This window comes from Cryptomeria japonica, chromosome 3 (genome assembly GCF_030272615.1).
Source record: "Cryptomeria japonica chromosome 3, Sugi_1.0, whole genome shotgun sequence".
In the NCBI taxonomy this organism is placed as follows: Eukaryota; Viridiplantae; Streptophyta; class Pinopsida; order Cupressales; family Cupressaceae; genus Cryptomeria; species Cryptomeria japonica.
In genome coordinates, this window is record NC_081407.1 from 990,334,062 (window position 1) to 990,349,807 (window position 15,746).

General features: G+C 36.1%; 1 protein-coding gene across 5 annotated transcripts in view; it reads left to right on the forward strand.

The window, feature by feature from the left end:
- Positions 1-15,746, forward strand: part of LOC131036755 (uncharacterized) — a 247,129-nt gene that overhangs the window by 158,163 nt on the left and 73,220 nt on the right. For all 5 annotated transcript variants that reach the window (XM_057968728.2, XM_057968730.2, XM_057968727.2 and 2 more), the window contains 2 exons: positions 8,018-8,081; positions 8,195-8,329. In XM_057968728.2, coding sequence (XP_057824711.1) covers positions 8,018-8,081; positions 8,195-8,329 — 199 coding nt within the window. The remainder of the gene's footprint in view (positions 1-8,017; positions 8,082-8,194; positions 8,330-15,746) is intronic.

Consider the following 15,746-nt stretch of genomic DNA (forward strand, 5'->3'; position numbering starts at 1 on the left):
GTGTTTGCTGTTGTGGAGAGATGCAGAATATTTGTTTCACAATAATAAAAACTTGCAGCAATATAATAACTCAGGAAATGCAACATACAGGAAACCCTAGAAGAAGAGAGAACTCAGATTTATTTTCAGAATGGAGAGTACAATAAATTATTAAAATGGGCAATACCCAAAAAGCTAAAATGGTTTACAAATACATTTCAAGCATACATTAACTCCAGCAATGTAGAAGTCTGATCTGGCACTGAAATATGGAAACTAGCAATGGTGAACTGGTATGCCTGTCTCCAAAAGTATCTCCTCAGAAAATCCTATCAGCCTTGTTACCCAGCTCTCATATCCCTCCTAGGGCAGCCAACAAGAAAGAGTATGGCTTGCTCAAAATGGCCTCTATAATCTGCAATAAATTCAATGCCCTTCCTCACTTTACATTTGTAAACAATCTCTGGTAATATGCAGCTCTGAAACTGAAGAAGACTGAATCAAATCACCATTAAAGCTCCAATGTGATTCCTGAATCGAAACCACCTGCATCCTCTAGATTGGGTCTCTCACCAACGTGGAAGATGTTCCTTGCAAGGTATTTTGTCCTCACAAAGCCACAGGATGAACAAGTTCAACCACCAAAGAAGATTTCTAAATATGAAAATTGAGCATGAAAAATGAGTTCTTCAAACTCACTTTTATATCTTTCCAAAAAGCCAGGCCCCTTTTGCCTTTACTTTTTTAATTTAATTTAAAATCATTTTTGTTTCCCCAAAGTGACATCCATCATCAAAAAGGCCCCATTTATTAAATTTAAACACTTTTACTTTAATATTGGGTGTCCATATAGTCCTTTATTAAATATATTAAAATAACGGTAAAGTTAAATCTTTAAAGATTTTTTATTAATTATCATAGAATCACAAAGCTCATTTTTTCTCATTCGAGCATCCACGTTACAAACTTATTACAAATACTAGCTCCTTTCGAGCACCAAACTAGAAACAACAATTGGAAGACCAAGGGTCACAACTTAGAAATCCACTTTAAACAATGTGACAAATACAACCAATGGAAGACCAAGAGTCACAACTTAGAATTCTACACAAAGGTGTCCCTCATGGGAGTTGAACTTGGGTCTCCACATTGAGAACTCAATGCTTTAACCAACTAAGCTCAACCCCTTGGACAAATCTTTAAAGATTTAACTTTATGATTTAATAATTTATCATTATTAAATTTAAATGCATTGGACTACATCAAATATCAAAATACCAACATTAATTGCATCCATCGACTATACTAAAAATAGCAATATTGACAACTGATTTAGTCAGTGCCCGAAACTGACTTACTAAAAATAGTGTGGGAAAACCATCCAAATCGACTCCAAAAAAGGGTATTACGAATATCTTAACTATCTAAGCTCAAAGAAACACTTGTCCTTTTTGGAACAAACTATCATCATGAGTTCCCTACTCAACTTATTAATTTGCGGGAACTCGTTGAATAGGCTAATAGTCTATCAACTGAAGTGCTTAGGAAAGGGACATTACAAATATAAATCGAAGCTGTGATTTAAAAGGTTTGCTAATGTCTGCAATTTCATTTGTAAAGTAGTGTTTTGGTGGGGGCATGACATATGCCATAGTGGTAATGATGTTCATTAGCAACAAATTGGCAAAGAAAAGATACAAATTTTCTCAATTAATCAAGAACCCAAAAAATGAGGATAATTCAGAAAAAAAGAGAAAAAACTACTTATTCAAAAACGTTTAAATACAACTTATTTGCATAGAGATAGAGAGAGTAAAAAGAAACAAGAGTTTAAAACATGAATATTGGAATTTGATTTTTCCCATTTAATTTTCAGATTGTTGATCATTTTGCACATGGCATTAGTACATTATTATACTAAGGTCTTGTTGGTGTCTGTTTTATCATCTACCAAACATTAGAATAAAGTACCCAAAGATAATTTATCCTCTCTGGAAAAATCACCGCTTATGCTAAGATTGCTAGAAGATCATATGGCGATTCCAAGGTTTCTTTTGTCAGGTCTTGACGTGTGGATAAGCTAAATGGGCGTTGTGATTTGTTGGTAATACACAAAGGGACTTACGCTTGGATTGTTCAATTCACAATGAAGGTTTACACAATGAAGCTCTATCAATTTGGACTTGGATCATGAAAAACTAAAAAGGAGACAAGGGTTTAGAAGTTCTAATCTATTCCCAGGAATTCTAGAGACGGTATTGGTTTGATGACCTCAATAAACCACACTTCGCTTCACCTCATTCACGACAATTACATAAAGTGGTTGCAATCTTCAAAGGACGTGCTTATGATTTGGAAATTTAAACATGCACAAAGGAAAGCTCAGACTAACTTTGCACTGTGAATGAAAATCATCCATTCACCAAAAGTTTGAGTGGAGATACACCATAAACCAATACTTATTAAATCTTTCATTCAATCTAACAACATGAAATAAATTCTAAACTATTGTGTTGAAGAAATTGAAAACCTCGCCAATCATTCAAATAATAGAGATTACAAAGCCTTAAGAGAAAGCACACAAATAATATATTATCTGAAAATGACCTTCTCACGACAATGTTTCAAAAACCTCACACTCTCCAAATGAGAGGAGGCAACCTTATATAGTAGTCCAGAAATTATGAACAGCCGAGATCGAACAATGATCAAAGGTTCAGATTGAAAGATTGAAACCCTAATTAGGGTTTCCCAAAACTAACTACCCTTTGACCAATGAGGAAATTACAATTTGGCTATGCTTGTCCTTCTTGCTAACTATGAACCAACGATAAAAATAGAAGGTTGTTGCATTGTGAAGTGTGCCCTCTAGAAGCTTCTGTGGATAAGTTAGGTTCATTGAACCTGGACATGTTGACTTGGAACAATCTGATTGGTTGGAAGAGGAGGAGGCGCCACCTCAGCGTGTTGGATGTTCTCCTGAATTCTCCAATTTGTGTCAAGAAATTGTCTAAGTTTGGAAATTTGATTCTTCTTGTCACCATCTGATTCTGATTGGGAGCTTGTCTTTAACTCTTCAGGAGATGAAATCCTTCAAGAAGTTGTCCTGATTGCTTCCATAGGTCTGGGATTGTAGATGAAATTCCCCAAGAAGTCTGAAATTCTTTTCATCAAGTCTAAGGACTTTTCTTTCTTGGTGCCTTGAGATTCTTTCAAGTGCCTTGAATTTGGAGAAGAATTCCTCTATGCCTTCGCCATAATGGAGGAATTTGGAATTTCTTCCTATGAAATAGTTTTTCCCATACAGCGCCAAAATTTGGCCATCTTTATGCTTGGACGAACCTTGCTCGTGGACTTGTCTTCAATTCTGAATTTGGCCTGAAAGTCCATTTGTGTTTTCTGCGATGATCCCACCTTCAGCTGCCATTTATGATCTGCGAAACCAAAATAAAATTAAGTTAGAATCCTCATTTTGAGTGTGAATTTTGATGGTTTGATGGCAGAGTGTGTTCTGATTTTGGTGCCTTTTACACCAATTCCTCAACTCTTTTAGCCATTAACAAGCTGTGAACACTTTGAAATTTTAGAAACCCTTGAAAACTCAATCTGATTTGAAGGTTTGGGAGTGAAATTTGCCTTTGATTATTCTAAAAATGAATAACTTAGTCCCAAAATCTGTGAAAATCAGACTAAGTCCCTGAAAATCTCCTCCAAAATCTTGAAAAGTGGAATGAAAACCACTGAAGATGCCTTGAATAGATGAAAACCCTTGTTTACCTTCTCCTGAATGCCTTAGAAATTTTTCGAACTGCTCTAGAGGCTCTGAAAATGCTTTGGAAAACCTGAAATTCTTCAAGTGTCTTGTTCTCCAATTTCAAACTGCTTGAATGAGAGAAATGAGTGAATGATTCATTCTTAAAGAGTTCGAACTTTGCAATTAGAAACCTTTTGTTTCTATTTTTCTTCCATTCATTGAACCTAGACATGTCTTGTTTCTTTGTTGAGTTTAGTCTTTTAAGAAAGTTTCTATTTTCAGTTTGAGTTCATGAATCAAACTCTATCTTTCTTTCTCCTTTCACATTCGAAACTTTCTAAAAACTTTCTTCTTTCCCGCAGCTCGAATTTTGAAACTTTCCAGGTTGGGCGGACTTTATTGATTTCATGACTTATCACCTCCATGGCGAACTTTGCCACATTCATGACCCTTCTCTTTGGGCGGGGTTGATGAGACTTGTGTACCATTCTTGTTATTGCTTCACACCCCAAGGCGGACTTTGTGATAGTCAAGAACCAAGGTGAGGGCGGAGTTCATTAACCTCATGCACCTTACATTCAACCAAGGGTGGACTTCTTCATCTTTATGGCTCATTGCTTGAGGGCGGAGTTTGTCGTCTTTGAGAACCTTTCATCTGCAGCAGGGCGAACTTTATGAAGCTTGTGCACCATCTCAGCTGCTTGTGTTAGGCGGACTTCCTTAATTTGTTGCACTTTGTTGATTAGTCCTAGGCGGGCTTGGCTAATACCATGCTCCTCATGTTTGCTGCATCTTTCACCTCTTGGGTGGACTTAGACATACTCTTGATCTTCTTTCCTTGCACTTCACATGGCAGACTTCCTTAATTTTATGCACTTGGACTTGTAGGAGGGCAGACTTGGTGATTTTCTTTCCTCTCTTTGCTGATCATATCTACCAATGTAGGGCGAGCCTTGGGGAATTCTTTCTTTATGGCCAGCGGATTTCATATGAGTTGTTCACCTCCCCTAGGCGGACTTGATCAATCCTTTGCACCTCTAAACGGACTTAGTCATGTCTTTGCTCTTACCACATGGCGGACTTGCTTGTTACCTTGACCATGTTCACACACCTCTTGGGCGGACTTGATTAAACTTGTTTCTTGCAGCCTAGGCAGAATTTGTTAACTTTAGGCACCATACTTATGTTCTCAAGCGGACTTCATGAAGATGATGCACCACATAGGAAGGTGGACTTTACTTAAGTTGTGCAGCACTTTACTCCTGCTAGGGCGGACTTTGTAATGTTTGTGCACTCAACCTTTTGATAGGGCGGACTTTATCATCTTAGTGCACTTCAAAACCTTTCCATCTAGGGCGGACTTTACTGAAATCAGAAACCATAGATTTGCAGGGTGGGCAGACTTCATTGATTTCATGCCACATTGCTTCAATTAAGGGCGAAGTTGGAAGGATGTGTGCACCATGTATCATCTCTCTCAAGGCGGACTTTATCATGTTTTAGGATCCTTTCTCAAGTGCATAGATTTGCCTGTTAGCCATCTCCATAGGCAAATTCAGAGGTTAGGAGATGATTGGCTAACCAAGGGGATTTATACTTAGTCATTTTCTTGGCCTTGGTGAGCTTATATTATGTGAACTTTATAATATTTCATTATAAAGTTACTTTTTCTAAAATTAGACATGTTATAAAGTAATTTTATAAAAGGGGTTTTAATCAAAAGTCAATGATGAAATATAAAGTTTTCCCCTTATACAAACCTTTCTAGGCAAAAGTTAAATAAACTTTTTTTTTAATAAGGTGTCCCCATCCATGATGATAATGTGACCCTCAAGCTAGGCGCCCAAGTGAGGGAATATTCTTTTGGCATATAGCATATTGGAGCCCTAATTTGGGCGTTGGGCTTGGAGAAGCTTAAAGGGAAGTGTACGGGAATGTTTTTGGCATTCATTATTCATTTTTCACTTATGTTACTCCGAGTTTCCGGGACGGGGGGATGGAGAAACGAGTTTCCAGGACGTTTTTTTTTTCCTGGAACAAGGGACGGCTATATATATATACATATCTGAAATTTAATCATAGCAACATAATAATATTTACAAATTAGAGTCCTGATTCTCATTCTAATATTATTGAATCAATGATCATTCATCAAATCATCATAGATGATAGAACTAAGAACATAGCATCAAACAAATCAAATCGAATCATCATTGAATAAGAATAAGAACATAGGATAGCATCATGATCAAATTAATCAAATAAGAGTTCAAATTTATTATTATAATAATGATTAAATCCATATTTTATTAATTATTAATAAATAATAAATATTATAATAATTTACAAGTGATTAATTTTTAAAAATTAGAAAAACTTTACTCACTGCGATCAGGGATCCAGATTTTCTAAAAAAATAAAGAAATTGCTTTCAAAATTGAAAAATAATATTTTTCTTATTTTTATATAAAAAAAATTGTTTTTAATTGCCCTTAGCGCCGAAAACAACTACCTGTCCTTGGGACGGCTAGGGGATGGCTTGGGTGTTCCTTGTTGTCCCAAAGGCTGTCAACAGTCCTAGAAAATAGTTGACCGTTTCCGAGCTCCCGGGACAGTTTTCGAAATTTTTCGGGGATCAGGGATGGCTTGGAAACATTTCCGGCCGTCCCCAAGTCCCTGAAACGGGTGCCTTAATGCCAGAAACGTGTTTCCAGGTAACACTGTTTCTTACATACTTTTTGCATTGGAGAGGTCTGCAACAACAAGCCATGGTTGTAATTCAGGTTGGGAACAAAAAATCTCAATCTTTTACAGTGTTTAGACGAAAACCCACTCACTTGCAGCATAGATGAATCCTATTTCAGGCCATTGGGTGCCCATTTTTGGAGGAAATAATGCATTTACAGCAGGTCTGAGACAACATTAGCAGATATGCAGAGTAGGAGACATTTCCAGCAAGTTAAGTACCAATTAATGCAGGCCGTACCTTCCTTAGCAGGCAGTACCATTCATCCTTGCTTGGGAAATCAGAATAAATAAATTGAAGGGTTTTAGAGTTGAATTTTGTTTCAGAATTCATTGTTGGTAGTAATAATCAGCAGATCAGAGGCTCAATCAGGGATTTGAAGGCTTATATAATTGGGGTCAGCAATTTATTGGGGAAAATTGGTCAAATCCAAGGACCTTGCCTGGCAACTTTGAAGAACTTGCATCAGATCTGCCATTTATCCATTTATTTGTTTTAGATAATTATTAGTGAAGCAAATAAATAAGTTTGGAGCAATTGATAGCACTTGGGGGCTCCAGTATTGTCTTCTGCATTACTTCCAACAATAAAGAAGCTCAACCAGGCTAGCGTGGGATACCTGGTAGGCCAATTTTGGCTTTGGATGTTATAAATAGTTATTTCTTTGAATTTGTTAATTGCCAGTAATAAAATCAGAATTATGAGTTTTCATTTCAGTCAATTATTTTTTAATGCATTGCATTCTATTTTCATTCCTCATTAGCAAAAATCACAAAAAAACTTAAAAAAAATTCACCAAAAAAACCAAAATTTATTCCACTGGTCAAAGATTGAAAATTGAAACCAAAACTTCAGATTGGGTCAGATTCTTAGCTGGAATCTTTCACGCATATTATTTTGAAAATCATTTACAAATACTCAACTCATATGAGCATCTATTTGGGACCAATAGAAGCTCTTGCAAGCACTTATAGAGACTAATACAAGCTTCTTATGAGTACACACTAGAAATCTCCTATGGAAGACCAAGAGTGCTTGTTAGTAATCTGCTTTATTTTGAAATCACATACACATTACAAGCTACGACAAAAGGCCAAGGATCACCATTTGGAATTACGCATTAGATTCCATAGTGAAAACCTAATACTTCAATCAGTTAAGATCAATCTCTTGGATTGCTTGGACATCTCTTGTAAATATCAATATGTCGAGGGAGCTTTGCACTTAAGAAGGTTCTCAAAGAGGGAGGCTGTCTTAATCTGGTGTAATTTTACTTGTTTTTGTAGCTGTAAGTAAATTTGTATTGCTGGTTCATTATATGTTTGATCATAAATTTCTAGTGGAATACAATTTTAGGGCAAAGAATTTGCCAATGCTTCATATAGAAAATTTAGTAATGCAAATTACTCATACAATTTGAGTAATGGAATGGTTTTTCTCATTCATTAGAAGATGGGGAGCTGGAATAAGGATGGTCGTTTTCTCATTAGGTATAAAATTTGCTTAGCAGATATTTTTCACGTGGATTTGTTCTGCAGGTATATGACTGGGAAGTTATTGTTGAAGTTGGACACTGTAAAATATATCATTGGACATCATACGGTGATCTTATATTGAACATTTTCCTTTTATTTGTGGGTTGTTATTTATTTCTAACCAAATGAGGAAAGTTTACATACAATAGTAGTAATTATGTATTGAATTTTATTATACAGAGGGAACACTTTCCATTTCTAGAAGAGTACCAAAGTTCAAGGAATAGGACAACTTTTTACTACACACTTGGCTGGCTGATTTTCATGGAAGATAGCCCTGTGAAATTTAAGGCATCTGTGGAACCATTGCAACAGGTAATCTATAGCTTTAAAAATATTGATTGCACAAACTACATACAATATGTAGGAGCTGTTTTTTTGAGTATCAACTTGTATTTTCTTCTGTTATTTATATTTATTTTTAGTTCTATAAGGATAAGTTCCTTTATGTTTAGAAATTATTGTCAAAAAATTGTGGTATGAATTTTTTGATAATAAGTGCAATGATTTGTGCCATTTGGTAATGGCTAAGTGGCATCTATGATAACAATATACTAGAAGGTGTTAGCATTTTAATTTGCATCTTTTAGTGTGATACAAAATGGAATAGTTGTGTGCAGAGTAGTCAGATACATCTCTTTCCCTCCTCGGGCGCACGTATCCCTGTATTTGATAGGGATATTGATACGATACACTGTGGACACATGTCGGATACCATATCCATGCATGCCCAAGACACCTTGATCTTCCAACCATTTTGGATACTATGTGATTTGATTTAAAACAAATCTAAACAAAATCTTCCTAAACTTAATTTGAAAAAACTTCAATCGTGCAATTAAAAAATAAATAAATTGGTATAAACAAAGCCTACGCCAAATGAGGAAGATAAATGAAATGTTTTTCTGTTTCAATGACCCATTTTTCCAGATCTTCTTTCAATGCAACTCTACTATTTTTTTGCTAAGTTACCGGGTTCACCCTTGGACCCCCCTGGTACTGGTCCTGGTTCGGGTCCGGTTTGGACTGGGTTCGACCAGAGTTCGAAAAACCCAGAGGTGGTTCGTCCCTGGTCGAACCCAGTCGAACCCAGTCAAACTCGGGTTGAACCCAGGTCGAACCCAGGCGGACCCAGGTCAAACCCAAGCAGCCCAAAAACGAAAATTATATGCAAAATTTAATTTTTTTTTGAAATCCGCCTTCTAAAAAGTGAAACTTATATCCTAAAAGTGACTTCTAAAACATTATATTCACTCATTTCACCTCATTTGTGTTGCAAACATATGTTTTATGAGAGCAGGTTGAAGAAAGGGTGAACAAAATTTGGCTTCCAAGATCAGAGAGGAGTTGAAGACTGATGTTTGTTTTGTTGTTTATACGATGCTATGTGACATGCAAATTTTAATTCATGCTTATAGGCTTCACAAATATCAAAATATATATATATATATATATATATATATATATATATATATATATATATATATAAAGAATTCACATGTTTTTGTACTAATGAACCCAAACCCCTTTTCAAAATTTTGCTGTACCGGCATAACGAGTTCTTCGAACCCGAACCGGTGCCTGAACCTGAACCGGTAACTTAGTTTTTTTGGGCATTTTAATTCTTTTACATTTAAAAAAAAAATCCATTCTTTAGAATTTTATATTTATATTTAATATTTATTTCATCATGTTGTTTAAATGTTAGAAAATTAAAAAAAACTCATATATATATATATAAACTCGAACTCAAGTTTTTAGGAAGCAATATGGTTGGGTCACATGGATTCTGAGCAGATCCGCAAGTCTAGAAAAGATACATTCCAAATAAGATATGGTCACAGAGGGAAAGATTATAGCAGGAATCGGACTATGCTTTGATTGACATCTCAGTTTTCATCTACTTAAGGCGAATGGGAAGGGCTTTGGCCTAGTAGGAGTTCGTTAGAATTCTCAGGGGAGTGCAATAGGAAAATATAGCTGGCCATGGCCTACTTTGGAAGGATTAGCTGTGTAAACTGCAAAAATTCATTGATCGCACAGTTGAGAAATTTGTTCAGCACTGAAGAGTATGTTTATGACTCAATTAGGGGGTTAGTGGGCATTACTTAAAATTTGGACAGACACTAGTGCGATGCTCTGGTGCTGGAAGCTGTGTTCCTTCCACTAGTGGATATCATAGAAACGAAGGAGCGTGTGGTCGAGTTGTTAACAGGCTTCTTAAAACCCTTTATTGCAGACACGGTCGCTGAAGCCATTCTGGGTCTACAAGAAGATGTCAGAGTTAGTATTCTGAAGATTTATTTTCAGTTCGAGAACTACCTTCGCTCGGACTCAGAGGAAGATGAGGAGAGTGAAGGAGATGACTTGCAGGAAGAAGAGGACATAGTGGACAACGATGCTGGAGAGGAGGATTCTGTGAGCAGTGAGGAGGTACGAGAAATGGCCCGCAGAGAAGTGTGGAGGGAAGAGCGGGAGAGACTGAAGATATTTGGGGATGAGGCGTGGGAGATATTCAGATGCGCAGTCTTTAATGGAAATATGGAACCATTTCGAAGGACAACTGAGTCAGACGACTGGTGGCTTCCGGAGAATTCCACCCGCAATGCAATTGCGATTGGTGAGTATGCTGCTGTAATATATCAAGCCATTGGGGGACAGGTGTAAACCGGGGGTATGCAGGTTTACTTCTGGCTTAAGTAGGAGCAATATCTTTATATTTCTATCATGTAAAGTTTAGTAAACACGTAGTTGGAAAGATGTTTTTGTTTAGTGGGTCTATGATGGTTAATATCAATGTAATCTCTAAAATTTTCAAGCAATATAGGGAGCTATCCCCATAAAAGATAGCACTTAATGATTAAATATATATATATATATATATTTTTTTTTTTGCTAAGTTACAGCCGAAGCAGTATAGTTGCTTTTGACTAGAGCATACCAGTGAGACCACATTTTTGAGGGGCCTCATCCTCAGTTTTGATCGGCAATTTTACACCCTTATATCTCCTTGTGCCGTCTAACTCTGTCATCCACACCCAGGCAACACCTTATCTCTCCAATATCTGGGACTGCTAGCTAAGACTCCTTATCTCTCCATGGCTCCTTATCACTCCAACAGTGGCGCACACTCCTTATCTCTCCACTGGCGTGGAAGCTGGTACTCCATTGTGCTGGGCACTTGACTCCTTATCTCTCCAATGGCGACCTCACCTTATTACTCCAAGCACCTGGCATCTCTGCTCGCACAGGCTTAATGGGCAGTGCAGCTGTGGGCTCTGCAGTTGCCACCACTCCATGTGCATGGAACAAGAAGAGGCATGGACGCTACCCTCAGCTGAGGTAGCTAATGAAGCCCAGTAGTCATCCACCATGGCATGTGGGAGGCATGCTCTTCCCTCCTCCGTCGTTCCTCCTGCTGCCTCTCCTTCACTCCAATCTGCCTCACCTGTCGTGGCATCAATCGCAGTCAGCGCACCTGCATTTCAATCTGAGAAGAGACTAAGCCAAAGAGGGTTTCGAAACAGCATATCACGCTGAGATTCGAACCCATGACCTTGCTTGAGACAAGGCTTGCAACAACCGTTGCATTGTAGGGTCATCCCCTTTCCTATATATATATATATATTTAATTTTCTCTTTTTTTAAATCATTAATATTTAAATTTATATTCACTTATTTTATGATAGTTTTAAAGTTTTAATTAATTTTTAGATTTCTATTAAATTTTGCTTTATTTTAATTTAATTTAGATTTAACAGACATTGTTAATTTAATTATAGATTTGTTTTGTATACTTTTTTGAATATTGTAAATTGTTAAATCAACTTATAATTATTTATGTAGCAATTATGTGTATATATTGCTTTTAAAGTAATAAAAATCTCCTCTAATAATTCAGATAATTTTGCTAAATATGTGTGTATGTTTTCTATGAATTTCATATCCAGCTGTATGTGTATTTGGGGTCTTAAAAAAATGGCCATAATATCAATACTATATCCGTTTCTGTGTCCATGCAACTTTGGTTGTGTGGTAGAACTTCAAATTAGAAGGGGAATCTCCTTAAAACAAAAACTAATACTAAACATTATGGACTTTCTATTTACAATCTGTATAGTGTTTTTTGGTTTGGTTCATATTCATTCTAAACAGAATTAAAGGCACGTCTCTTGGGATTCACCTAGGACAAAAGATTGACATGCACTTGAGCTGAAGGAAAACGTTGTTTTTTAAAATCAAAATTGAAAGAAAGCTCGATAACCACTTTCAATGCATATGTTGTTTAGCTAAATGTACAGACTGAGTATACAAAATTATAAGATTGATTTGAACAATACAGAAGATTTGATAAAAAAAAAAAGTGGAATGACATAAAGGTGTCAAACGCACTTTATTGAGACCTACAAAACAAAATTCTTTAGCTCTTTTCATCTACATACAGTAGATGTTACGAGCTAACTACATTAGTTGTATTTGAAGCTACAATGACCAACCTGGCACCTACTACACATGCAAAGTTTTTTGTAGATGTGAAGCAATATTCAATTCATAATAGCACAATAACACATAAGACCAAACACTTAAACAACAATTTAGAATCAAGTTAGTCATTACTATGAATGGTATTGAATTATGAATCAAGAATACTGAACCTTAAACTAAGTGCCAATAGAACTTATTTATGAGGTTTGACAAGATCTTGCATGAAAATAAATAAATAAACTAACTACAACTTCTACTCTAATAATAAATTGCTTGCATACAATAGGATCTACTGTAATGTCCCCTTTTTAAAATAAGATTTAATAATAAACAATAATAATAAATTTATAAATTAAAAGAATAAATTAAACATAACCATAACTAAAATTTAGTTAAGTTTAATGAATGGTCAAAAGGCATAAGATGAAAAGTTGCGACTCCCTCAAACATGAGATATAAAAGGGAAAAGAGAACTTCATTTGAAAGGGGAATTATTTGGGAATCGGAATTGCAGATCTGATTTGATCTGATTGTGAAAGGTTGTGTCCATTTTGAAGAGTAAAAGTAATGAAGAGCTGCACTCTTTCAAAGGGTGCTAATGGTGAAAGGGTGTGTCTCTTGCCAAAGGGCATATATGATGAAGAGGTGTGACCTCTCTCTCACATTGAGAGATATAAAGGGAAGGAATCAAAAGCATCCAGTGAGCATCTAGGGAGATCACCATTGATCAGATCCGATCAGAACTGTTATTAAGTTACAGGCAGTAACATCCTTTGTCTTGGTGGTATGCATGGGGATGTGCTTAATATGTATGCTTAATATATGACGCTTGATAATGTTCTTATGTAGAATTTAATAGTAATATTAAGATAGACTGCAATGTGTATGAGAGTCATACTTAATTTCATATATATTCATAATACATGAGAAGTTAATATACTCGTTGACTAATCCTCGCTTTTCTCCTAATGCCTACGTTAGGATTGGATGCGGAAATGCTAGGGAAATCTAGTATTAACATCTCACAAGGTAGATAAGACCTGCAATGGAATGGACATGTGCTACATCATACAAAGGCAATGGATAAGGCTAGCAGTGGAATGGGCATGTGCTACATCATAAAAAGGCAATGTATAAGGCCTGTAGTGGAATGGGCTTATGTTACATCATACAAAGGCACTACTTGTGGAGGATAGTTTTTGTTGCCCTAAAAAAGATACTTCCCAATCTACGCTAAGATTGATCATTAGGATTGATTAGGGATTAGACTTGGCTATGTTGATTATCCCTTGTATGATGTATGCTAATCATTCCCTAGAGCTAACAAATGCATAATAAAATATAATAAGTATGATGCGATGTGTTTAAAATAGGCTATCTCCTAATAGGGGAGATTAAAATTGGTATCAGAGCTTTGATCCTGCTATCCTACAGGGTAAAGAAAAATCAATAAATGCATTTTAGACAATAAGGAGGACATAACAATGTGTGTACTCGTGTGAATGCTTTGTGTCTGCACATATTCATGTGTATACTATGTATCTGTTTTGCGTCTTCATGCATTCATGTGCATACTTCGTGTTTTCAAGTGTATGCTCCGTGTTTGGTTCTATATTTTTAGTTAATCTAGAATATGAGAAGAACTAGGGTTAATTGAAAGATAGGGATTTATTACATTAGAAGTCATAGATGTGAGTCATACTATCGTGCAAACTTTGGGTCAATCCAAATCAGTTTTGATGCTATTACAAGATTACGTGGTTCCTTCTGTCAAGAGTGATGAGAGAAAACTTGTCTTAAAATTGCAAACCTTGCAAGTTTTCAATGCCTTGGTTAATATCAGAGTAGCGCAGCGGAAGGTGAATTGCGATTAAGACCCCGTGAACAAGCAGTTTTGGGAAGGGTGGACTGTAATGTCCCCTTTTCAAAATAGGATTTAATAATAAAGTAATAAACAATAATAATAAAATTATAAATATAAAAGAATAAAATTAAACATAACCATAACTAAAATTTAGTTAAGTTTAATGAATGGTCAAAAGGCATAAGATGAAAAGTTGTGACTCCTTCAAAAATGAGATATAAAAGTGAAAAGAGAACTTCATTTGGAAGGGGGATAATTTGGGAATCGGAAGTGCAGATCCGATTGTGAAAGGTTGTGTACCTCTCAAAGGGCAGAAATAATGAAGAGCTGCTCTCTTTCAAAGGGTGTTAATGGTGAAAGGGCGTGTCCCTTGCCAAAGGGCATTCATGATGAAGAGGTGTGACCTCTCCCTCACATTGAGAGATATAAAGGAAAGGAATCAAAAGCATCTAGGGTGATCACCATCGATTAGATCGGATCAGAACTGTTATTGAGTTACAGACAGTAACACCCTTGTTCTTAGGGGGTGTGCATGGGGATGTGCTTAATATATGATGCTTGATAATGTTGTTATGCAGAATATTAATAGTAATATTAATATAGACTGCAATATGTATGACAGTCATACTTAATTTCATATATATTCATAATACATGAGAAGTTAGTATACTCATAACCTAATCCTTGCTTTTCTACTAATGCCTACACTAGGATAGGATGTGGAATTGTTAGGGTAAGGCAGTATTAATACCTACAATGGAATGGACATGCGCTACATCATACAAAGGCAATGGATAAGGCCTGCGGTGGAATGGGCATGTGCTACATCATACAAAGGCAATGGATAAGGCCTACGGTGGAAGGGGCATATGTTACATCATACAAAGGCACTACTTGTGGAGGATGGTTTTTTGGCACCCTAACAAATACACTTCCCAATCTACGCTAAGAATGATCCTTAGGATTGATTAGGGATTAGACTTGGCTATGTTTATTATTCTTTGTAGGATGTATGCTAATTGTTCCCTAGAGCTAACAAATGTATAATAAAATATAATAAGTATGATGAGATGTGTTTAAAATAGGCTATCTCCTAATAGGGGACAATAAAGCTACAATGACTAACCTAGCACCTACTACACATGCAAAGTTTTTAGTAGCTGTGAAGCAGTATTCAATTCATAATAACATAATAACACATAAGACCGAACACTTAAACAATTTAGAATCAAGTTAGTCATTACTATTTAATGGTATTGAATTATGAATTGTAATGCCCCCTTTCTAGCCCATGTTGTATGATGTTGTTGTTAGCCTATTTCTCCATGGTCCCGTAGACTAATCGGGACATTTAAGGGATCTTGTGAGGATTTTTGGTCTAGG